The 24,858-nt window shown below is 31.9% G+C and overlaps 6 protein-coding genes across 6 annotated transcripts in view; 5 read left to right on the top strand and 1 right to left on the bottom strand.

The window, feature by feature from the left end:
• Positions 1–24,858, bottom strand: part of LOC128391832 (protein tweety-like) — an 86,135-nt gene that overhangs the window by 57,315 nt on the left and 3,962 nt on the right. The window lies entirely within an intron of this gene.
• LOC128391831 (protein Daple-like) lies at positions 300–7,386 on the top strand. The gene is made up of 3 exons (XM_053351779.1): positions 300–775; positions 3,550–7,021; positions 7,123–7,386. The coding sequence occupies exon 2, from the start codon at positions 4,003–4,005 to the stop codon at positions 6,541–6,543; it is 2,541 nt and encodes an 846-aa protein (XP_053207754.1). The 5' UTR covers positions 300–775; positions 3,550–4,002; the 3' UTR covers positions 6,544–7,021; positions 7,123–7,386.
• LOC128391845 (lipase lipl-4-like) lies at positions 9,871–10,413 on the top strand. Its single transcript, XM_053351802.1, has one exon. It carries the CDS (start codon positions 9,931–9,933, stop codon positions 10,396–10,398), a length of 468 nt encoding a protein of 155 aa, XP_053207777.1. The 5' UTR covers positions 9,871–9,930; the 3' UTR covers positions 10,399–10,413.
• Positions 11,053–14,080, top strand: LOC128391836 (gastric triacylglycerol lipase-like). Its single transcript, XM_053351790.1, has 5 exons — positions 11,053–11,195; positions 11,283–12,599; positions 12,670–12,762; positions 12,816–13,394; positions 13,472–14,080. Exons 2-5 carry the CDS (start codon positions 12,134–12,136, stop codon positions 13,594–13,596), a joined length of 1,263 nt encoding a protein of 420 aa, XP_053207765.1. The 5' UTR covers positions 11,053–11,195; positions 11,283–12,133; the 3' UTR covers positions 13,597–14,080.
• Positions 14,531–16,736, top strand: LOC128391837 (uncharacterized). The gene is given in 2 exon segments (XM_053351791.1): positions 14,531–15,410; positions 15,413–16,736. Coding segments are annotated over 2 exon segments (1,251 nt in total). The 5' UTR covers positions 14,531–14,743; the 3' UTR covers positions 15,997–16,736.
• On the top strand, positions 16,853–20,223 carry LOC128391973 (uncharacterized). Its single transcript, XM_053351941.1, has 8 exons — positions 16,853–17,418; positions 17,487–17,579; positions 17,642–18,220; positions 18,295–18,431; positions 18,715–19,195; positions 19,251–19,343; positions 19,438–20,016; positions 20,078–20,223. Exons 1-8 carry the CDS (start codon positions 16,950–16,952, stop codon positions 20,206–20,208), a joined length of 2,562 nt encoding a protein of 853 aa, XP_053207916.1. The 5' UTR covers positions 16,853–16,949; the 3' UTR covers positions 20,209–20,223.

Raw genomic sequence — 24,858 nt, 5'->3', positions numbered from 1 at the left:
AAGGTCATCAATAGATGAGGTCACAAAATGGAACGGATCAAATTACTCTAATGCCAGACAACCAATTCTCTGGAAAATTTTCTCTCCCTCTCTCTCTCACTCTCTGTCTTAATTTACAAAGATCTTCAAAATCTTTCCTTTCCATTATATATTCATCAAAGTTCATTAATAATTTAAATTCTAACTCATAATTAATTGTCATCGAAAAAGTTTTCGTTCCCCTGGCGACATCTATCGGTTGTGGAATAAAAGTTCGTTTTTGAAAGAGAGAAAAAGAAAGAGATTTTTTCTCATTGCATCTGTTTCCTTTCTTGGGAAAACTTGTTTTCTTTTCATATTGTTAATCACTTTGTTTGTTTGTTAATTGTAATTAAAATAATCACAATCATTTTCTAGTTTTCTCTTTATTAATTTAAACCTCAAACAATTGAATATTCTCTTTTTGATAGTTTAATATTCTTTCAAAGTTTTTTTTTTACCTTTCAAACGTTTGATTGTGTTGATTGAATGGTGATCATGTTAATCCACCAGCAGAAGAATCAACAAAAAGAGTTTTTTTTTCTTTTCTAAAATTCAAAAATTCTCTTTTGTGTTCTGCAGTTGTTTTAAACTTCTCTTTAGACTTTGGTTAAAACAAAGAAATTGATTGTTGTTAACAAGCTAAATTGACCCGAAATTACAGTTATTACCAATTTTTCTTAAGACTTGTCAACTATTGAGAGAGACAGAAAGTGGTCAAACCTCCGCCCGATTCCCACTTGAACCATAATTAACGGTAAGCCCTCCCCCTCCTACTCTTTTCCATTCTCTTACAATTTCCTTTTGCTACTTGGTGATGAAGAGATACACAATATTCTATCTTCCTCTCCTTTCCTGTGTCGATAGGTGTGTATGTTTGTCCCTTTCTCTCCTTTACCTAGGTGACTCTTTTCTCTTTTTTTTCACAAAGAAAAGAAGAAGAAAAAAAATTCGTTTCTAATAGACTGACCATTCAAATGGATATTTAGTCGCTTTCTCTTTCTATGGTAAATCCTCCAGTTAACAAATCATTTAATTAGATCCAATCAATCTTTTCACTTCAATCTCAATTTGTCTGCTAATTAAGTTGTTTCGCTTTGCCTGTTTAACCTTTTCCTTTATTTTTTTTTCTCTCCAAATCTCATATCTCTCTTTCTAAATAGAATTTAAAGTTTTCTCTCTAAATCAGTTCTCTTTTTCCACCTTACAAACAAGCACCATGTTTAGAAGTCAATTTAGAAAGCTCATCTTAATCCACCCAAAGCTAATTGACTACAATGTCAACTAACTTCACTTATTAAACACATTCAATTAACCCAAAACCAATTTGATTAATTGACTTTTCTTCACCCAAAGTTTTCATGGTGATTTTTTTTTCTCATCACCCAATTTGATGCTAATCCAAATTCACAGATTGATTTTACCTTCTATCATTTGAAAATCTTTTTTAATGATAACTTGCCCTTGATGGTTTCCTTGTTGATGATGATGATGATGATTCATTGTTTGGGTTAATGTTATGTGGACATGATAACAAAAGCCCATCAATGGATAAGCTCACGCAATGATTAATTATTGATTAGTTTTCCACTAAAAAAGTTACCAAGGTGTGTCCACCTTGATCATGAAGACAATGAATACCCACAACTAGTAATTCCCAAGCAATTTTATCCTCATTATGCTTTAATCATCTCAATTTAATCTTCTATTAACTTAAATAATTAACTGATTAACCTCTTATTTAAAATTCATAAGTCATCATCTTCTTAATAGCTCAGCGATTTGTGAATGATGATCATTCAATTAGTTATGTGTATTCTTGATACACCGATACAAAAAAAAAAATTAACTAACAATTTAAATTTAATCACCATCAGTAATTTAATTGCATTCCAATTGATTCTTCAGATTGATTTCTTGTTTTCTTCTCATTTTCTCATCATTTCTTATAACCTTTGAGAAAACTGTAACAATTTTTTTGTTACTCTTCTAATTCGGTGCCACTTATTACATATTCAATCTTAATTGTGAACCTGGCAGATTATCAAATTAAGATAATTGATATTCTGATGAAGCTTAAAAATAAACTCGTAATTTTTTTGTTACAATTACTAAATCACATTCTTAACCTACTATTAATTTCATACATGAACCCTTGGTACAGAATTACGATTAACCTTTTCCCCTGTTTTCCGATTAGTATATTACCATTGCCAAGATAATAATCCCAATGATTTATTGGAAGTTAATTGTTTAGAATAAGATGAGAAAAATAATTTGCTTCTCTTACCATTAAACAATCTCCCAATTGATTATCTTAACAATTGGTAAATTATTACATCTAATTTATGATTTAATCCTTGTAACCCAATGCGATTAAGGCTGATTACGCCCTAATTGACCTGTTAATTGTTACAATTCTTGATTCTTTTTTTCCTAAATAATATTATTATCTTGCATTCTGGGTAAACATAATCCTGATTATTCATGATTTAGTAACAACAATTTACTCAACAATCACCCAAATGAATTATGTTTCATCACGATTATCAAGTAATCATTTCTTAATTCAATGGTTAACCAGTTTGACCGTTCATTTAATTGTGATTAAGATTAATTCATCAATACAGTAATTCAATAATAATAATAAAAGGTATGACTTTTGTAGTAAATACAAAATTTCAACCTCTCATTGTAATTTAAATTTACAATTACTTGAGATAATCATGATGTTAATTGTTGACAATTTAACTTATTTCAAAAAAAAAACCTACTAAGAGTCACGTAAATTGTATTTAATCCCGTTGAATACATTGAAGTTAAATGTTATTAAATCAACTAACCAATAAATTATGAAATTTAAATTGTCAGCAGGATTAACAATTTAACCATCTGAAAGCCCAATTAATCTGACCATAAACAAGAATTAGTTAATTGTTAGCTGATTAATAAACTATCATTATCAACTAACACCAAAGTGTATTAAATTAATACTGTTATGATTAATTGAGAAAAACTTTCAATTAATTAAAGTTAACAAAATCTCCCAGCAATTTATTTTCCCTTTTAATCACAATCAAAATTCTGGAAAACAATAACAATAACAACAACAACTTTCGATTAGTTAATTGTTTCTGTTAATAACTATGAGAATCTCCTATTGTCTTAATGGGAATCATCAAGTATCACAGATAATTACAATTATCTCTAACTACTTAATTAATAATTACCATTCTTTAAATATTCATTCATCTAACTGACTCATTCTCATTACCTGATTGTTTCATTCATAACTCAGTATACAGAAAATTTCATGGTTAAACATGATTAACAATCAACAACAACAATTAACAAAATCTTTTCACTTTTTTTTTTGCTTCTTTTTTTCTCTCCACTTTCCTTTTAATTTTCTCTGACCAAGTAAACATATCGATACCAAACCCATATTAAATATCATCCAGATTATTAGTTAATCCTAATTATTATCGTATTTAAATTAATTCTCTCTCTCTCTCTCTCATTGTCTTTCAGTTCTCAGTTGAGGAGTAAACAAGTGATTAGGAAGGAAACACAACAACAAACGGACTCAGGACCAAATTCAAAAAACCGGTTACCTCGACTCGCGTCTTAAGTATACAGAAAACTGGTTGTTCTTGGTTAGTGTGAGCCAGATGCTCAGAATCTCTGCTCGCAACTCTTTTTATTGTTTGGTCCTTTTGACCTCTTTTTTTCATCATCATCATCATCATCATCGTTTTCATCATCTCTTCATCAACAACAACATTTAAAAACATTCACGCCAACAACTTGAGAAGATCAAAATTGTAAATCATCATCATCATAGTTTTTGTTTTCCTTCTTTCTCTTGTGTTTCCTATTTGTTGTTGTTTGTGCGTTTGGTTTGATCGTTGTTGGTGTTTTGGTGAGTTGGTGTTTTCTGTCGTTGGATATTTACCTTAATCGACTTTCTAAAATCTCTGCCAAATGGGTTCGACCAAAGTGATTTCCTTTCTTAAATCTCCATTGGTTACCTGGATTAAAACTTTCCAACAGGAAAATTGTAGTGATATTGTGACCACCAATGGTACTAATGGTACTTGTTTGGTTAATTGTGATTTAGTTGATTGTTATAAACTTTTTGATGGTGTCTTTTTAAATTCGGTTTGGCAGCGAATTGAAACAAATGGTTCATCTCTAAGTCATTCAGATACCATTGAGGAAACAAATGATTCAATTGTTTACCGAATTCGTAGTTTAAATTTACTTCTTGATAAGATTCGGACATTTTATTCAGAATCTTTGGGTCAACTTTTGGTTCTTAAATTGCCCGATGTGGTCAACATTGGCAAAGATCCCGAAGATGAGGTTAACCAAGAAGATTTGGAAACTTTTCTCCTTCTCTTACTTGGCTCAGCGGTTCAATGTGAGTCTAAAGAGCGTTTCATTGAAGCCATAACCGCACTCGATTTAACTGTTCAACATTCAATTGTTGAATGTATTCAACAGATAACCGATAATCCATCATCTGTATGGAGTAACTCTGATTGGGGTGAACTTTCACTAATCCCTGAAGTTGATCAAGTCCGAATGTATTCAACTCTTGTCAGTAATGTTAATAAATTGGTTAAAGAGCGTGATGACCTGGCCCAACGAGTAGTTGACCTGGCCCTTGAAATTGAAAATCTCAAATCCAAAGAATCTTGTTCCGTTGTATCTTCTTCATCTCATTCCCACCATCACCATCACCATCATCATTCAACTCCCACATCAATACCAACCTCAACTTCCAGTAATGGAACCTTATTAGCCTCTTCTCCTCATAACGGACAAGTTGGACCTTCAACAACGCCAAATCCATCATCACCCTTGTACAAATCATACTCTTCCTCTTCAGTGTCCAGTTTACTTACACTGAATAACACAGAATCTCGGTCTCATCTTTATGAATTAGATGAGGCCAAATCAAAATATCGTAAAGCGATCGCTGAATTGGAAGAGAAAACTGAACTAATTAATGAATTGAAAGAAACATTAGAACAAAGTAAAGAGACTTGCAATAAACTTCGTTCAGAGAATTTGGAATTGATTCAAGAAACACGATCAGTTAAAGCATATCGAGACGAAATTGATGTTCTAAATGAACGCGTTCGAAAAGTTGATCGCCTTGAAAAGGAAGTGCAAAGTTATCGAGATAAAATAAACGAATTAACTTTCTACAAGTCAAGGGTAGAAGAACTGAGAGAAGATAATCGAATTCTCGATGAGACCAAATCGATGTTGGAAGAACAATTGGAAGTAAGTCGAAAAAAGTCAGAACAAATACCCGAATTGGAGACTCAATTGTTACAATTAAAGGCTTGTTCGAATGAATTAAAATTCCAACAAGAAATGGACAGAGAAAAGATTGAATCTCTCATGGAAGAAGTGACCTCACTTCAGGTTGAAAAGAAAGCTGTGATCGATGAACTTGCTCAAGTACAGAAAGAATTGAATAATCTTCGAAATCAATATGCCGCTAATCAATCCAATGGATCACCAAATGGCCTCGAGTCGAATTTACTTGAACAATTGAACAACGATGCATCTAAAAGAGTATTAAAACTTGAGCTGGAAAATCAAAAGTTACATTCGCTTATTGAGAATATGAAAAACGATGAGACTTGTAACAAACTTCGAACCGAGAATTTAAAGTTACAACAAGAGGCCAAAGCAGTAAAAGTTTATCGTGAAGAGATCGAACGTCTTAATGAGCGAGTTCGAAAAATAGATAGCCTGGAGAGAGAAGTTGAAAGTTATCGAGATAAAATAAATGAATTAACTTTCTACAAATCGAGAGTTGATGAATTAAGAGACGAGAATCGTCGACTTGATGAGACAAGGTCATTACTCGAGGAAAAGCTTGACCTAAGTCGGAAAACAGTTGAACAAATGTCCGAATTGGAAAATGAATTCATCCAATTACAATCATATTCTGAAGAGTTACGATTCCAACAGGACATGGATAAAGATAGAATCGTTTCTCTAATAGAGGAAATCACCAATCTACAGATTGAAAAGAAAGCTGCTATTGAGAAACTAACTCAGGTACAGGGTGAACTTCATAATATAAGAAGTCAATGGACTACTAATGATCATGTCGTGTCACCACCACCGCAACAACCACCACAGCAACAACAACAACAACTTCTACCACAAGCAACAATTGAACGTCACAATGAAACACTAGTTAACTGTAATATTAAATTAAATCAGCAACTTTACCTACAACAAACTTTAAAACCCTCTGATCATCAGAGTCTTGGTGTCCCTGGATCTTCAGAAATTTATAGTCATCATCATCATCATCACCTTCTCCACCATCATCCTCATTCTCATGCTCTTCCTCATACACGCCTACACCTTCAACCATATACAAATAATGATGAAGTTAATCATGACTCTCAACGTAATCAAAGGCAAAATCATGAGACAGATAGTAAGCTCAATGGAAGCAATTCAACCTGGTATGAATATGGATGCGTTTAAAAGTCTTGATCATCATCGTAATTAATTCAAATTTAATCAGTAACCAGCATCCACTCATCATGGTTGATAACTTTTACCTGAAATAAGTCTCATTATTTATTTGGATGACAATTAACATCAACAACAAAGAAAACAACATAAACAAGAAACCCAAGGAATCTTTTAAAACATTAATGATTCAGCTGATTTAATATCTTTCATCTTTTAATTGTTTTTGCATGAACGTTAATAAGAAAGATAATTACAGTTAATTTTTTGAATTGTGATGTATTACAATCTTAATTTTGACAATTTGTAAAATTTTTTTTTGTAAAATGACAAATTTTGTGATACAAACATCAACAACTTTCCAATTCTATTTATAAATTAACAATTAACCCTTTCAACAAATTGCTATGTGTCCATCATTATCGGATAATCCTAATCATATTTGATTCTAGGTATTTAAGATGAGCAATTAACAATGAAACATTGAAAGGTAAATTATATGAAATATGATCTTTAATTACTGCAAGTATAATTTATCAACGTTTAATTATTTTTGTTCATCTCTTGATTTTGTTTTCTTTAACTATTTAGTCTTACAAACAATTACAATCAATCAAAGGACAATTAAGGTATGGTCTTAATTGGTACAAACTGGTTTCTCTCTTGTTAATTGTCCTAAATTGTAAACAATCTTAACAATTCACCAAAGGCTTGTCTCGTTGATGATGGAGATAATTAAATAATTACAACTCAAGCAATTAGAACTATTTTTCTTTCTAAATTGCTTATTTACTCAAGAGATAATCAACTGACCAAGGCTATTAAACAAACCACAATTGAACATTCATCTATAAGGTAATATAGAGATGTAGTTAATTCTTAATTGTGTTAATCTACAATTAAGATGCTCAACCAAACAATATAACAATAAGAAAAGGAAAATAAAAAAGTTGAATTTACATATCAAATTACTAATTGCTAATTTCTAAATTCAACCAATTACAGAAAAAAAAACCAAGGAAAATGTAAAACAATCAATCAAAAGAGAAGACAACAATTTAAACTAAATCCAAGCCAAAATACTCAACGGATCGGGAAATAAACAACAATCAAAGGCCCAAGGAAGCAAATCAATGGACAACAATTAACAAAGGAAAATGTTTTATTGTAAATTTAGAATCAACTATTTCCACTTAGAACAATTAACAAGATGATGATGATAATGATCACACTTGGTAGCTTAGTTACTACCATGATTACGAAGAAACAAATTAACTCACCTTAATTTAGTTGAACGGTCATTAACTAAAAAGTAACCAAGTTAATAGCAACAATTTACTGGTTAAAAGATTCATTCAAACCTGTTATCTGTTTTTTTCATGGTGCATTTGAATCCGGATACGGACCAGAAGTAATCATCCAACCATCAATGAATATGTGATGCTACATTAAGGAATCTCTTCCCTTTCATCCTCATCTTCATTATCATCTTCTCTCTCACTCATTCATCTTCATTGCCTCTAAACTCCTACAATTTAGCTTAATCTTATACTTAATATTTATCATCATCATTATTATTGATGCAACGGTGACAATTTAACTAAGAAACAAAAACATCGTTTCTGTTGATTGTTGTTGTTGGTTTGACTTGTGATTTATCATCAACAGACAATCAACCTTTAAATTGTTATGTTTTAACATGAATTATAATCATTATATTATTAACCATGATTGACTGTAATTATTTACTCTGTAATTACAAATGATCATATGTTGATGATGTACATTGATTAACAAATTTGATTCTCATCTCAATCGTAAAAAGCAGAAATCAAATTAAATCAACAATTGTTGCCAAATTTTTTTCTTTTTGTAAACTAATCACAATTAATACAATTTTGTATAGTGATGGTTGAATTAATTTAATTGTTGTAAAAACAAATGTACAAAAACAAATAACATTTCAGTTTATTTTAATTGTTTGAGTTTCCCTTTGACAAAGAAATGGTTGTTTTTAACAACAATTAACAATAGTCAAGATATAACAATGATAATTTACTAATACAATTAACATTGTGCAAAGTCAATTTCAATCAATTTCCAATTAAATTAATCTAATTTCATCTAGAACATCAAACAAACAATCAACACAATCAATGATCTCATTTAATTGGTTTAACATGAAAAGAAAAATATTGACCGATATTAATTATATTCCTTGACCAATAAAATCAATTGATTGTGACCAATTTTCTTTGATTACAATTAATTTGATCGTATATGATTATCGTGATGTACTTACGCTGAACTCATGATCAACAATTTACTAATTGGTAATTGGTACTTTATTTAATCACAGTTGAGCATTTCAAGGTTTTACCATTACAATTAAGTTAATTCAATCAATTTAATTTATTACTTTGATTTAAATTATTATTATTTAATCAGACTCTTTTCAACTTAATCACTACCATCATAATAATTAAGTAAGTTTCAATGTACCACAACAATTAGTTTAATTTTGTATAATCAAAAGTGAAAGTTGCATTAATTATTAATTGATTGATTGATTGACAAATAAATAAACATACAAATTAAATTGTAAACAATTAAACAACTTTCAGATTAAATGTTTACCTCTTATGATGTTCAGTCAATACAATTTGACGCAATTTAGTTAATTGTTTAACTAATTTCCCCGAATCAACTAATCAGTTGATTGATATTTGTTGAATTTAATACCAAATTGATTTCAGTTTGTTTAAGTTTAATTAATAATCGGTGCATCTTGATTTAGGATCAATTGGTTTTCATGTATCTGGAAACAATTAAAATACTGAATTAACTGATTGTCGTTCTAATCAAAAGGTTAAATCAAATAAAATACAATCTGATGACATTTTAAATTGCTAGTAATTACTAATAATTAAAGTTGTTAGTGAATTGTTATTATTAAATAAACAAATATCGCTGGTTTGATTGTAATTATTAAAAATCAGATGAAAGTTGAGAAAAATTTAATAAATTTGTTGCAATTTAATTGTAACAATTTGCGAAATCAGAAGCTTAATTATTAATATCCGAAGGTTTTTGATTGTGATTTTGTTACAATTAACTAAACCAAAACAAACAATTATCAAGAGTTATTAAAGATTAGTTAAACAATAGACTTTTATTACTGGTATATTAAGGGTTTCGATCAAGGTAATTGTGATAATTAAATTGTAATCAAGTCCATTCATAGGTGTTAAATCAAATCATGTTGATCTGATTCGGTTAATTACTATCAAAGAAATTAACTAACGATAACAGATTAGTATAAATACCATGTAAACATGACATTTAAATTGGATTATATTGATTTATTTGTAACAAATCGATTACTAAACTACAATAACAATGAAGTTGATTAAATTTTCCAACGTGTTGATTGTTTTCATCTTAATCCAGTTGACTAATTGTCTTGATTTAGATGAAGTTGACAAGGGAGATATTCCTCAAATAATTGAAGCTCGTGGATTCATTTGTGAGCCACATTATATCACAACGAGCGATGGTTATATTCTGGGCAATTTCCGTATTGTTAATCCACTGGTGTCTAAATCATCATCGCCATTTTATAATAAACCATTGAAACCGATCATAATTCAAAGTGGTTTCCTCGGATCGGCTGCTGATTTCATAATTAACTCGCCAAAAGGATTCGTTGATCAATCAATTTTGGACAAATACAATCAGTTGGATTTAGTTGACTTCGACCTCGATGGACGTAATTTAGGTTTCATCTTAGCCAATTTGGGTTATGATGTTTGGCTAACTAATCCTCGTGGTAATTACTACTCAACTAATCACTCAAAATTAAATTGATACTGGTAAGAATATTATGGTTGATTAATGAGATAATTAGCTAATGATTGGTTTGATTTATTCAGATTCTAAAGAGTTCTGGTCATTTTCATTGGACCAAATGGCAAATATTGATTTACCTGCGATGATTGACCACGTTTTGAAGTTACTGGACAAGGTAAGAATACAATTTAAACTGACCAAAAGTAATCGCTAATCTCAATTGTTGATTGTTATTAGAATCGATTGGTTATATTGGCTTTTCTCGAGGATCGCTTCTTATGTTTGGTCTTTTATCCGATCAACCAAATTACTCGAAGAAAGTTGATCCATTTGTTTCGATCGCACCACCGATTTTCCTGAACAACTACAATACTCCGTTGAAATTTTTAGCTGCCACCAAATTCGTTGCCAATTATGTTCGTGATCATCCGAGTTCCTGTTTATCTCGATCAGCGATCAAAGTGGAAGGAATTTGTTCAAATATATTAATCAGACCTCTTTGTGATATGATTAGATTAAACGTTCTCGCCATTGACCAGAAACAGCGAATGCATCAAGACTTGATATTTACTCTGCTCATCTTCCCGCTGGATCCTCGTGTTGGGACTTTGTACATTTCGCTCAGCGAATGATCAATGAGGACTTTATGCACCTTGATTTCGGTTCCGATTACAATTTAAAACATTACGGAACCGAAACACCACCAAAGTACAATCTATCAAACGTTAACAATACAAACATTATGATCTTACAATCAACCGGGGACACAACAGCAAATCCAATTGATGTCCAACATTTGATTGACCGTCTACCAGGTAGAGTAAAATTTCAAGATGATCAAGTCACTAATCAATGACAATTTAATTACAATTAAACTGATTTTATCTCTTCTCCTTCAACAGTTACTCCCGTTGAGAGGATCAAAATTGAAGATGACGATTTTCTCATCTTGATTTCTTGTTTAACAATGAAGTTGGAAAATTGGTCAGTAAGCCGATCGCTAAGTTTTTGGCTAATTATCGATAAAATCAACAATCAGCTAATTGTAAACGGGGATCAACTGATGTTCCTTATAACTCATTTTGAGAACTAAATTATTGAATTTTTTAATTTTCTTAGCCTTAAATTATTTGATTGTAACGTTAATTTCTAATGATTAATTTTATTTCTTCACTTCTAAGACTTTAAAACTTACGTCGAAATAGATTTTATTAAAAACTATTAAAACTTCGTCGTTCGAAAGATCAAGTTTTCTTTCCGTTTTTTTGCCTTTTAGGTTCAGAATTTTCGACATCTTTATGATCATAGTTACTCAGAATCGACAGATTCATGTACTGATTAAAGAATCATAATGAACAATTTTCGATTTTGACCTGATAAATTACCAAATCTGAGTCCTTGTTACCGATGAATAAAAAATATTGGATTATTATTATTGACGAAGTTTTCAAAAAAAATATCAACTTTCACTGCAAAAATTTACTCTAATTAAGTTTAATTAGACATCCTGATGGTTATGATTGAGATTTTGTTACAATTAATTGAGAAAATTAGTTGGAGAAAAATGATCAACATGATTCAATATGATAACAATTTAACAATAAATCAAGTGAATAAAAGATTTACAAAGTGATTGTTAGTAATTTGATTTAATCATCAATTCCTAAAATTGGCTAATCTGAACGATATTAAACATAATCATCAAACTTGATTACGATAGACAATTAAACTAATCTATATTCATCAATTGAAAATGTCATTGATTAACTTTACTAATCTGTTGATTGTTCTAATCGTGGTACAGTTAACTATTAATAATTGTCTTGATTTAGATGAAGTTGATAAAAAAAATATTCCCGATATAATTGAAGCTCGTGGATTCATTTGTGAGACTCATTATATCACAACGAGTGATGGTTATATCTTGGGCAATTATCGTATTGTTAATCCATTGATGCCTAAATCATTTGCTTATCCACAATTAAAACCAATTATACTGCAAAGTGGATTCCTTGGATCGGGTGTTGATTTTATAATTGCCTCACCTCGAGGATTTGTTAATCAATCAATTGCACTCAATGCAAATGAGTTGGACTTAATTGACTTCGACCTTGATGGACGTAATTTAGGTTTCATCTTAGCCAATTTGGGTTATGATGTTTGGTTAACTAACCCTCGGGGCAATTTCTACTCAACTAATCACACAACACTAGACCCAGGTAAATTATCATGACTATTGAGCAAATTTCAAAGATTGAAAAAATTACTAAAAACTGATTAATGAATTAGAGTCCAGAGAGTTCTGGTCATTTTCATTAGATCAAATGGCAAATATTGATTTACCGGCAATGGTTGATTACGTTTTACAAGTTACTGGACGAGGTAAGAATACAGTTCGAAGGTGATGGCTAATCTAAATTGTCAATTACTATTAGAAACAATCGGGTATATTGGGTTCTCTCGAGGATCTTTGGTTATGTTTGGGTTATTAGCTGATCAACCAAATTACTCAAAGAAAATAAATCCATTCGTTTCGATTGCACCACCGATTTTCCTAAAGAACTTCGATAGTCCGTTCAGAATTTTGGCCTGCAGTGAGTTGGTGGCCAAGTTTATTCGGGACCATCCGAGGTCATGTTTCCCTCGATCTATACTAAGATTAGAAGGAATTTGTTCATACATATTGATCAAACCTCTTTGTGACATGATTAGATTGAATCTTCTTAGCCTTGATGTATATACAGCGAATTCATCACGACTGGAGATCTACTTTTCTCATCTTCCCGCTGGATCCTCGTGTTGGGATTTTGTACATTTCGCTCAGCGAATAACCAATAACCACTTTATGCACCTTGATTTCGGCTCCGATTACAATTTAAAACATTACGGGTCCGAAAAACCTCCAATTTACAATTTATTAAACGTCAACAGTACAAACATTATGATCATACAATCAACCGGCGATAAAACAACGAATCCAACTGATGTGCAACATTTGATTGACGAGCTACCAGGTACCATAGTAAATTACAATTCATTTCAATTGCTGATTATAACAATTAAATTGATTTAATCTCTTTCCTTTTGACAGTTCCTCCCATTGAAAGGGTTAAAATTGAAGATGAAAACTTTTCTCACCTCGATTTCCTGTTTAATAATAACGCTGGACTATTGGTCAATAGGCCAATCGCTGAATTTCTGGCCAATAACCTATGAGAATTGCGACAATATCCTAAGATATAATAGTTCTAAATTCGTATGTTATATGATTGAAAGAGAATTGGTTCAAGCTGATTGGATTCGAAGCTTATGAATATGAATTTCGATCAATAGTAATCACGAAATAAAATAATTTATCCGAATTATTTTGATCGTGACTAAGAAAAGTATCACTAATCAATTGGTTACATCCACTTGATTGTTGGATTAATTCAGTTCGATAAACTTTCAATTCTGAGAGCCATATCTAGTATGATCATTGGCAATTTCTGACTTAATTGATTTCCATCAATTGTTATCACCAAATCATCAGTCATTCAGATTTGATTCCTTTTGTTTTCAATTTATCTCAGCATGATAATTGAATAATAATCGTCTCATAAACCTCATCTTAAATATCATGATTTATGAAGAGATTGATAATATGATTAAGTTTATCCATTTTCCAATCAAAGATAATCATGAAAGTTGATTGTGATAAACAATCGAATGTGATATCTTGATAAATCATCAACGGCAGATCAACGGCTCCCTGTGGGAACATTTTTGGGTCACTATATAGCGATAATAATGATTACCTGAGAGAGAGAGAAAATTAATTAAAGTTAACGAAATGTCCTTCATGGTATTAACATGTTACCTGTACAGAGAAAAATAATATTAATAATAATAATCTTGGAGAAAAACATTGAGCAACAATTGATCAGAAATGGAAACCAGCAATTCCTTGTCAATCATTAGCTGTTATCTATTGAATTGATAATTAATATTGAATGGAATTGATGATGATCATGCTGATCTTCAATCATCATCATGAAGATGATAGGAAATCATGATGAATTGAATAAAGAAAAGGGGGGAGAAAGTGAGCCAAGGGATGATGTCCATTGTACGCTTGGACTGAGTCCTTCAGTGTTACCGGTTTGAAGAGAAGAAGAAAAAAATTCACTTTCTTATTGAACTTTCCCTGAAAAAGAAAATCAAATCAATAGAATTGTTGAAATTTCAGTTTAATCATCATCAGAGAGAGAGAGAGAAAGTTTTTCTTTTTCTTAATTTGTGTTCGAAGGATAAAAAAATCAATTCAATTGAAGAAAAATTATTTTCGATTCATAACTTTGTTTACTTTTGTTTATTGTTTCCAATGTCGAGTGAAACTTTGTTCAAGTTAATTGTTTGTCTTTCGTTCATCTTAATATCCGTTTCTGGGAATTGTACAAAACCTTTCCAAGGTTTCGGTGTTTTCTTGGGCCAAGCGAAAGCGTTCAATATCTCTTCGCCCTCCGTTCGAGAAGATGTTCTAAAATCTTTGTACCATGATCTTGGAATTCGTTTACTCCGTTCGGAATATCCTCCAACCTTCAGTCCTTCAAGTGGAAATTATAAAATCTCTTGTGTTGACCAAGCGACTTGCACTTGGATAACAATGGCCAATCTTTTATCTTCCTATCCGGACTTTGAGATGTTCATTTCAGTTTGGACACCACCAAATTACATGATGACCAATGCATCAATCTTGAAACGTGAATTTGAAACTGAATATATTAACTATTTGGGTAATATAACCTCAATTGCGGAATCGGATTACAATTTAACCATCAGCCGAGTTTCGTTTGTCAATGAACCAGAATATTTTGATGCACCTTGGGCTCATTGTTTCATGTTACCAGATCAAGTTTGCCGATTGGCTCGATCGATGTCCGATAAACGAATGCAAGTTTGTCCCGAAACTGCCTACTTTTGGATGGCTAAATCGTATCTAGTTGAAGGTCAATGTAATGGTGCTTGTTCAGTTGTGGCCACTCATGGTTATCGCCTTGGATTAGAGGGTCACCCATTTCGGGTGGACCTCAACTTAGAGTTCATTATGATGTTGATATTAACGATAATGATTTAGATCAACCAGTTTGGATAACAGAAATGGCCTCAACATTAACCGAAACAGAGATACCCAATCAGATGGACTTTGCTTTTGACCTTGCGACCTCTTTGGTTAACTTTGTAGGGTCAACTTGTGTTGAAAGGGTTTACCATTGGTTAGCATATACCCAAACTCCATCAGGAGAGTCACTAATCTGGTCAAATAATGGTACTAGTTTAGTTAAGCCCAAAAAATATTTCGCTTTCCGTCATTTCACCCGATCCTCTGCTCCAGGTAACCGAAAAGTGTCAACCTGTTCAACCAGGAGCTACACTTGCCTTGCATTTGACAATCAATTGGTTTACATTAATAAGAGACGACGATCAGTTAAATTGGACAGTAAACGTCCACTTCCTGAGGCCATTTGTTGCACGGAACCCGAAACGGATCATAAATGTTACCAAAAGCCAATCGAGTTACCACCGAAATCCATCTGTTCAACGGCAACAGTTTCCACAGTTAATCAAACACAATAATCTAAATCCAAGATTTAAACATATTGCTAATGTTTAATTACTTTCAAGATAATCATTATAATTGCAACTAATTAAATCTAAAATCTTAATAATACAAAATTGCAATCAAATCTTGATTAACGCCAGAGATTCAGTCAAGTGAAACTGAAAAAAAATCAACAAACTCAAGATTTACATTTGATTTACTTTGAAAAATAAAAAAAATAAAGATCTTAATCAGTTAATTACCTAAGGAGATAATCTAAGAAAATGATCTACTAATTTAGTTACAGTTAATTGTTTAATCACTGATTGATTATCTATAGACGCCCATGAAAAATAAATTGTATTGATAATTTACTTAATACCTGAAGATATCAAAGGTTATTAGAAAAGAATTGATTAAATTCAATTGTGATTAGTGATTTAATTGTTAATATTTGTGATTAAATTGCACCTAAATTGATCGACCACAAATCAATTATATTAATCATAATCATTAGTAGACAATTGGATTGAAACATTTCAGGTCATTTTCGGGTCAAATTAACTATTTATTAATAACACTGAATGTTATTAATATTGAAACCTAATTGTGATTGAAACATTTTCTGACCCTGAGACAATTAACATTGATTAGAATAACAATCAATATCAATTCATTTAATGACAATTTATTTTCATCTTGATCAACATGATTCCAAACGAGGTTGATTGTTATTGAACCAGAAACCAAATGATTAGATTGTTGATGATAATATTTTACTTTCCGTCATCAGATTGATTAACGTGGTCCCATGAAGATCATCCCATTTAAATCAATTACAATTAAATGTCAATTAATGATTAACCAAATCAGATAATTGAAAAGTTTATCTGATTAGTAATTAAACAAAAACCATTCGAATGGCCAAATGATGATTGTAAATTTGTGTTGATTAGTTTCAACGAGTTTCCAAATAAAAATTATCAAAATGAAGTTGATTAAATTTTCCAACGTGTTGATTGTTTTCATCTTAATCCAGTTGACTAATTGTCTTGATTTAGATGAAGTTGACAAGGGAGATATTCCTCAAATAATTGAAGCTCGTGGATTCAAATGTGAGACTCATTATATCACAACGAGTGATGGTTATATCTTGGGTAATTTCCGAATTGTTAATCCACTCATATCACAATCATCATTTGCTGATCAGAAATTGGAACCAATTATAATCCAAAGTGGTTTCCTTGGATCGGGCGTTGATTTCTTGATTAACTCTCCTCGAGGATTTGCTAACTTGTCAATTTTGGAAAGTTATAAGGATCTGGACGCAATTGACTTCGACCTCGATGGACGTGATTTAGGTTTCATCTTAGCCAATTTGGGTTATGATGTTTGGCTAACTAACCCTCGGGGTAATTACTATTCAACTAATCACACGAAACTTGACCCTAAAGAAGGTAAGATGATTATGATTTAAAATCGAATTGATAATAATTGATTTAATTAATTACCTAATTTTTGTTAGATTCCAAAGAGTTTTGGTCATTTTCATTGGACGAAATGGCAAATATTGACTTACCGGCAATGATTGATTACGTTTTACAAGTTACTGGACGAGGTAAGAATACAGTTCGAACTGACCAAAGTTGATCGCTAATCTAAATTGCCAATCACTATTAGAAACACTCGGATATATTGGATTCTCTCGAGGATCTTTGGTCATGTTTGGACTTTTATCTGATCAGCCAAATTACTCTCACAAAGTGAGACCTTTCATCGCTATGGCCCCGCCGGTATTTTTGAACGATTTTCAAACACCCTTGAGATTATTAGCGAAGAATAAGTTTGTCGTTAGTTATATTCGTGATCATCCAAGTGGATTCTTCAATCGCGCTGCAACTAAAGTGACCGGAATTTGCTCTAACGTGTTGATTAAGCCTTTTTGTGATATGATTAAATCGTCGGTTCTTAAAATAGATTCGGCCAGTGGTAATAAGACACGAATCGATATTTATCTTTCCCATCTTCCAGCGGGATCGTCGTGTTGGGACCTTATTCATTTCGCTCAACGAATGGTCAACGACAATTTCTCACACATTGACCTGGGCGATGAGCTCAACTTGAAACGCTATGGATCCAAATCGCCTCCGCCTTACAATTTAAAATACATAATTAATCAACACATTGCAATCATCCACTCAACTGGTGATACAAAAGCCAATCCCAAGGATGTGAAAAAGTTAATTGATCAACTTGAAGGTAATTAGTTAATCAGTTTGTTGAAAAGAAATCAAATCCCAACAATTTAACTCTTTATTTTATCCCTTATTTAGTTTTACCTGTTGAACGGATCACAATTGATGACGAAAAATTTACACATCTCGATTTCTTTTTGGACAATAATGTCGGACGATTGGTCAACAAGCCGATCGCTAGATTATTGGAAACTTATCGATCAAATCATTACTATTAATAATTTTTTATCTTATTAATTATTTATTGTAATCTAATTTAAATTAAATTATTTTCTCACTAACAATCTATCCACCATACTCACCAGCCAAGATCAAGATTGATTCCAAGTTGAATTGTAAAAGAGTTGACAATTATTTGAACAACAAGTTCATCAGTTGAAATTACTTTGTTTAATCAGAGTAATTTAATTTCCATGTTGGAACTCAATTAACCTTTCAAAGTCTGCAGTTGATTGTAAATATCATTACAAGTGAAGTTGCATCTGAAATAATAGTTAGTTATATTTTACAATGAGATTTGGTGATCACCTTGTAGTTTTAATTGTTTTCATCTTAATCCAGTTAACTAATTGTCTTGATTTAGATGAAATCGATAAATCTGATATTGTACAGATAATTGAAGCTCGTGGATTCATTTGTGAGACTCATTATATCACAACGAGCGATGGTTATATTCTGGGCAATTATCGTATTGTTCATCCACTGATATCAAAATCATCATTTGCTGATCAGAAATTGGAACCAATTATAATCCAAAGTGGTTTCCTTGGATCGGGTGTTGACTTCTTGATTAACTCTCCTCGAGGATTCGCAAATTTGTCAATTTTGGAAAGTTATAAAGACCTGGACGCAATTGACTTCGACCTCGATGGACGTGATTTAGGTTTCATCTTAGCCAATTTGGGTTATGATGTTTGGCTAACTAACCCTCGGGGTAATTACTATTCAACTAATCACACGAAACTTGACCCTAAAAAAGGTAAGATGATGGTGATCTCCATGCAGATTACTTAAAATTGATTTTATTTCATTAGATTCCAAAGAGTTTTGGTCATTTTCATTGGACGAAATAGCGAACCTCGATCTACCTGCAATTATTGACTATGTGTTAAGCTTAACGAATCAAAGTAAGGTGATTACGATTGACCACAAGTGATTATCGACCTGTTTCATGTATATTCACTTATATATTCATCGTTTCTACGGAATTATTATTAACAGCTTCCCTTGGTTACATTGGGTATTCTCGTGGGTCTATGGTCATGTTTGGCTTATTATCCGATCAGCCGAATTATTGTGACAAAATTAAACCCTTCATCGCAATTGCACCGATAGTTTATCTTAATAACTATTACAATCTACCGAGAATCTTTGCGAAAAACCAATTTTTCAATGATTTTGTTCGTGATAATCCAAGTTCTTGTTTCGATCGATCTCTTTCTCATTTATATGGAATGTGCTTCGATCCATTGATTGTACCTTTTTGCGACATTATAAGAATGAGTTTGATGTACACAGATTTAACGTCAGGTAACAGCTCTCGACGTGAAATCTACCTTTCCCATATTCCATCGGGCTCATCATGTTGGGACTTTATTCATTTTGCTCAGCGAATGGTAAACGATAATTTCTCACACATCGACCTGGGCGATGAGTTCAACCTGAAACGCTATGGATCCAAATCCTCGCCAGTTTACAATTTGAAAAACGTAAAAAATAAACATATTTTACTCATCTATTCAACTGGTGATGAGAAGGCCAATCCAAAGGATGTGAAAAAGTTAATTGATCATCTTGAAGGTAGTTATTGATTTGATTTAATTGTTCATAATCTTGGCTCAATTCTCTGTACATTTTTCAGGTTCCTCCGTTCAGCAGATCATAATTAGAGATGATAAATTTACCCATTATAGCTACTTTATCAATAATAACATTGGTCTATTGGTTAACAAGCCTATTGCTAAATTTTTGCAAAAATATCGATTGATTTAATTGTTAAACTAATTTTCTTCCATGTAATCATTATTAAATTCTTATTCTAAATACTATATATACTATAAGCGAAACTTTTTAATCAACAAGATTGAACCAATGTCCAAACCAAAAAGGGAATCGATCAGAAATCGTAATGATTTCATATGAATAAAAGTATTTTCACCAATCAATCCGTTAGATAGAATGATCGAGTTTCATCTTGATGAATAAAAGATTAGTCTATCCGTATGTTCATTTGATTAGCTAATCAAAAAAAAATTTAAAAGGATGAGGATGTTGACAAACTGTCAGCAATCCCCACCCCTTCGAACTAAGGTTCAGATGTCTCACATGGACGATCAAATGCCCTAACCCTCATGTAGGGACTTTAAATGCTTCCACGAAGCGATAGCTTGGATCCTTAACCAGAGGCTATTCAACACCCTCCACTTATCCGACTGGACCCAGGTTCGAACTCGGACACGACAGGTTTCCTTTCCTGCGTCTAACCGACTGGCCAGCAAGTGGAGGTAAAAGTTTCAAATTTCATTGGCAAGTTAATCAAAACAACGAATGAACATTTCGAAGATCATAAAATGATGATTTGCTTATTCTTTTGAAAGCAATTTCTAAACACCAATCTTCATGAAGAAATTTTAAGGGAAAGAACTTGAATAGTGAGATTTTTAAATGTTTTCTTAAGAATCTTAAGTTAAGACTCTGAGTTAATCAGCTGGTGAACTTTCAGCTCTTTGCGCCATCTCTTGGCTTTAAGAACTTTCAATTCTTTTCAAATTTCATCTTATTCTCAGTTAATGTCACCTTTTCATCATTTTATCATGTTAACTCTTTGTATTCGACTCGAATAATACAAATTGTGGAGAGAAAAGAAGCTTTAATTTTCAATGGAATAATAATTATAACCGTTAAGAGATTTTGTTGATTAATAAATTACATTGTACTTGATGAGAAAGTCGATTTGTCTTAATTTAAAAGCAGTTCAATTGATTAACGTGGCACATGAACATTATTAAATCGTCGATAAGAATTGTCAACACTACAAATGGACTTTGGTGGAATCAAACCGATAAATTGACCACAAGCCCAATCGGCCTGAGAGGTTGTACAACATAAGGGAATTCGATGTTTCAAATTGACTGATTGTTCGGGTTGATTGTTGATGAAAACAACATTATTATCAAAGGCTAAACAGTACAAGTCGTCGGTTGAACATTCTCGAACCTTTCGTCCCCCGGGAAAAGCGGAACGAGAAAAATGTCTAAAGGCGAAATACTTTTTCGGGAAAAATAGAGTCTGTGGGATTCCCGTTATGTTGGACTTTGGTGTTAACCAGATGAGACTTTCACCCGATGGGAAAAGTGTAAAGGCCAACCAATAATAGTAACGGGTGACACAAGTGTGGCCAACAAAGTTGACCATGGAAACACCCAAATCAATGGCCTCTTGGATTGAATTCTTGGTATTCGGTAAAGTTGAACATATTTCGGTCATCCAAACGGGTTTCTCGTAAGAGTGTTTATTTTGACCAGTATCATAGTAAACTTGACCTCGATTTGATGACAAAAGGTTAGCGTTAAGATAATAGCCATGAGTGGACACAATTGAACAACTATCGTAACAATTGGTGCTAATGTCACGATAATTTAGATACAATTTAGTTATCCAAAAGTATGAATTTTCCGGACAAACGGAAACCAATGGATCTTTGTACATATCAATTAATCGGCACAATTGTCGAGGTCCCATTACCGTGTGTTCCCAAGGAGCGAAAACATTTTCAGGCTCATTGATCAACGAAATTGGTCCAATGTCCAAACCAAAAGTGGACTTTATCTGAGAAGTGATATTCTTCAGGTAATGATAATATTTCCATTCATATGAAGACCGTAACTGATGAAATCGATCCTTCATATAACTCGGCGGTGACCAGATCGAAGCGAACAACGAAACGTCCGGATAGGCCGAAATCAGCGAGTGCATAGTGATCCATGTACAGGTTTGAGCGTCGATACATTGGATTCGATAAACATCATCAGAGGGACTGAATTTGGACAAATATTCAGTTCGATAAAGTCGAAGACCTAAATCATAATAGAGATGATCAAGAACAGCCTTTTGATTACCGAAAGTCGTCCGATTAAAACTGCCTAATTGACCCAAGTGGACACCAAACCCGTCAAACAATTGATCACAAGCTTGGTAAGTTGAGTTAATTAACGAGGCACAGATTATGATTAAAAGAAAACAATATTTACAATTAAAATTGATCATGATGAAGATCTGATCATTGAATAGAAAACACATTTAGTTAAATTGATTGTTACCTCATGATTGTTAAATTGTTGTTGTAGTTTAACAATCAAAGTATCAAATAATAACTACACTAGAATCCGATTAATTTTAAATTGTTTAACTTAATTGTTTCAATGTTGTAAAGATAATAAATGTACATAAAGATTAACGTTTAATTAAATTCATTGACATTTGGTAATGTCTCTTTTCCTGATTGGAGAGTCGACAATTAAATCACAATTAAATCAAAAACAGGTAGGAAATAGTTAATTATTTGAATAATGAAGCACCAGGAAAAGTTAATCATCATCAGTGATCATGATTGTTGTAGGTCACCAATGGGTCAAGGACTCTAAAAACTAGGCAATTAACTGATTTATTGACGATGGGAAACAATTAAAAATTGATTTCAACTAAATTTAGATCAACTAATTGTAGTGAATCAATTTTTCAATACCACGTTTGTTGGTAAATGTTGTATTAATTTGGCAACATTAAAAGTGGTCAAACAAGATGCTTGTCCGGCCATTGATATTAAATTGTCAACAATCAAGTTTAACAACACTTAACACTTTCAATTGGTTGATGATTTGTCAAATTTGTATCTCAATTAAATGCCACCAATACGTTTGGGTAACAATTTAAATATATCAATTTTTAGGTTATCAATTGAGACTAGCAAATTGTCAATAATAAACTTATTGATTTATTTTTGTTGGGATCACAATTAAAATTGAAACAATTGAGAGGAAATTGTTGCAATGATAACAACTACAAAATAAACATGAAAAGTTGATTCAATTTTTACTCTAAATTAAAAAACTCATTTTCTCACTATTTTACCAAAACAATTAACGTTAATTGTTGTATGTCCTTGTTTGTTGATCATGATACTTACCAATACTTTTCATGGTCTTAATTATTCAATTGTTTCAGTTAAATTTATCCAACCGATTAACCGATTGAAGGGAATATTAAAAATAGATTTTAATTTTACCAAAAATTGTCATCGTTAATTGTTACCAGAATCATTGCAATCTGAGGATCGATCTCTCATTGATTGCAATGATCGATCCTCAAAGTGAATTGTCCTCGAATCAATTTCATTATTAATGGTTAATTTTCTTGAAAACCCTTAGAAAAAGTAATTAACAAATTTCAGGTTAATTAAAAATCGAGTCTCAACTGGTCTCTGATACAATATAACAGAATTAAATTAATATCAACCGATTTTAAAACTTCATGTGTTAATAATAAGATAATATATCTTTAATTTACAGAATCAAATTTGAGAATTCGGTTTCATTGGATTAGAAATATTTCCATCAATCAATTCGTTAGATTGAATGATCGAGTTTCATCTTGGTGAATAAAAGATTAGTCTATCCATAAATTCATTTGATTGGTTAATCAAAAAACAAAAGGATGAGGAGTCCACCTCAGAGCCTTTTACTCGAGTTTTTCGATTTGTCTTGAGTGCCACTCTCAAATGACTTTAGTACTACTAAATTAGTAGTCTTTCACATTGTTCCGTTAGGATGTAATTGTTCCGTTAGGATATATGTGAATTGGGATAGTTTAACCAATTCTAACAACTTGCCACTTAAAATTGGTTACTTAGTGATTTGATCTACCTTAATGACAATTGCATTTGTAGATACTTGGCGCAACTCACGTTGCTGATTGTTACCTTCCACTGCCGTCGCGACCCAGGTTCGAACTCGGATAACTCAGGTGGTAAGTCCTGAAGTTAACCACTGAGTCAGCAAGTGGAGGTAAAATTTCTTTTATTTCACTTCAATGTGTACCATTACAACGAGAAAACATTTCGGAAATGAACAATTAATAGAGTAAATATGCTTTTCAAACCATTTTAATAACGAATCTCGATGAAAATAGGGCACAATTAATAAAGACAAAGAACTTGATTAGTAGCTGTTTTTTAAGGAACAATTTTTCTTGCTACTCTGAGGTATGTTAATCAGCTGGTGAACTTTCATTCATTGAATTTTGCGCCATCTTTTGGCTTTAAGAACTTTCAATTCATTTCAATTCTTTTTAAAATTTCATCTTGTTCTAATTCAATGTTATGTAAGGTAATCATTTCTATTGAAAAACGAATTTGAAATCCAAAAGTGTATTTAAAATGGAAAAATTGTCTCAGGCAAATTGTGAAAACGTAGAAAAAAATGTTAGGTTTACTATTATCATACGATAATATCGATAATCATAAGTGAGGTTCGAGTTGACCTTTGAGATCAAGAATAAAAACTCACTTGGAGTCGGACAATCGAATATGTTCAATTAATACTAATAATTTTATCATCAGAGTGAAGAAAAGTGGAATAAAATAAT

This window comes from Panonychus citri, unplaced genomic scaffold (assembly GCF_014898815.1).
Source record: "Panonychus citri isolate SS breed McGregor unplaced genomic scaffold, ASM1489881v1 Contig00135, whole genome shotgun sequence".
Lineage (NCBI taxonomy): Eukaryota > Metazoa > Arthropoda > Arachnida > Trombidiformes > Tetranychidae > Panonychus > Panonychus citri.
Note: the sequence above shows the minus strand (reverse complement) of the source record. Positions and strands in the feature narration are given on the sequence as shown.

Coding starts and splice junctions, on each gene's coding strand:
- LOC128391831 (XM_053351779.1), top strand. CDS start 4,003: ATGGGTTCGACCAAAGTGATTTCCTTTCTTAAATCTCCATTGGTTACC.
- LOC128391845 (XM_053351802.1), top strand. CDS start 9,931: ATGAAGTTGATTAAATTTTCCAACGTGTTGATTGTTTTCATCTTAATC.
- LOC128391836 (XM_053351790.1), top strand. CDS start 12,134: ATGTCATTGATTAACTTTACTAATCTGTTGATTGTTCTAATCGTGGTA. Junction 12,600..12,669: donor TCACACAACACTAGACCCAG/GTAAATTATCAT, acceptor TTAATGAATTAG/AGTCCAGAGAGTTCTGGTCA. Junction 13,395..13,471: donor TTTGATTGACGAGCTACCAG/GTACCATAGTAA, acceptor TCCTTTTGACAG/TTCCTCCCATTGAAAGGGTT.
- LOC128391973 (XM_053351941.1), top strand. CDS start 16,950: ATGAAGTTGATTAAATTTTCCAACGTGTTGATTGTTTTCATCTTAATC. Junction 18,221..18,294: donor GTTAATTGATCAACTTGAAG/GTAATTAGTTAA, acceptor TCCCTTATTTAG/TTTTACCTGTTGAACGGATC. Junction 19,196..19,250: donor GAAACTTGACCCTAAAAAAG/GTAAGATGATGG, acceptor TTATTTCATTAG/ATTCCAAAGAGTTTTGGTCA.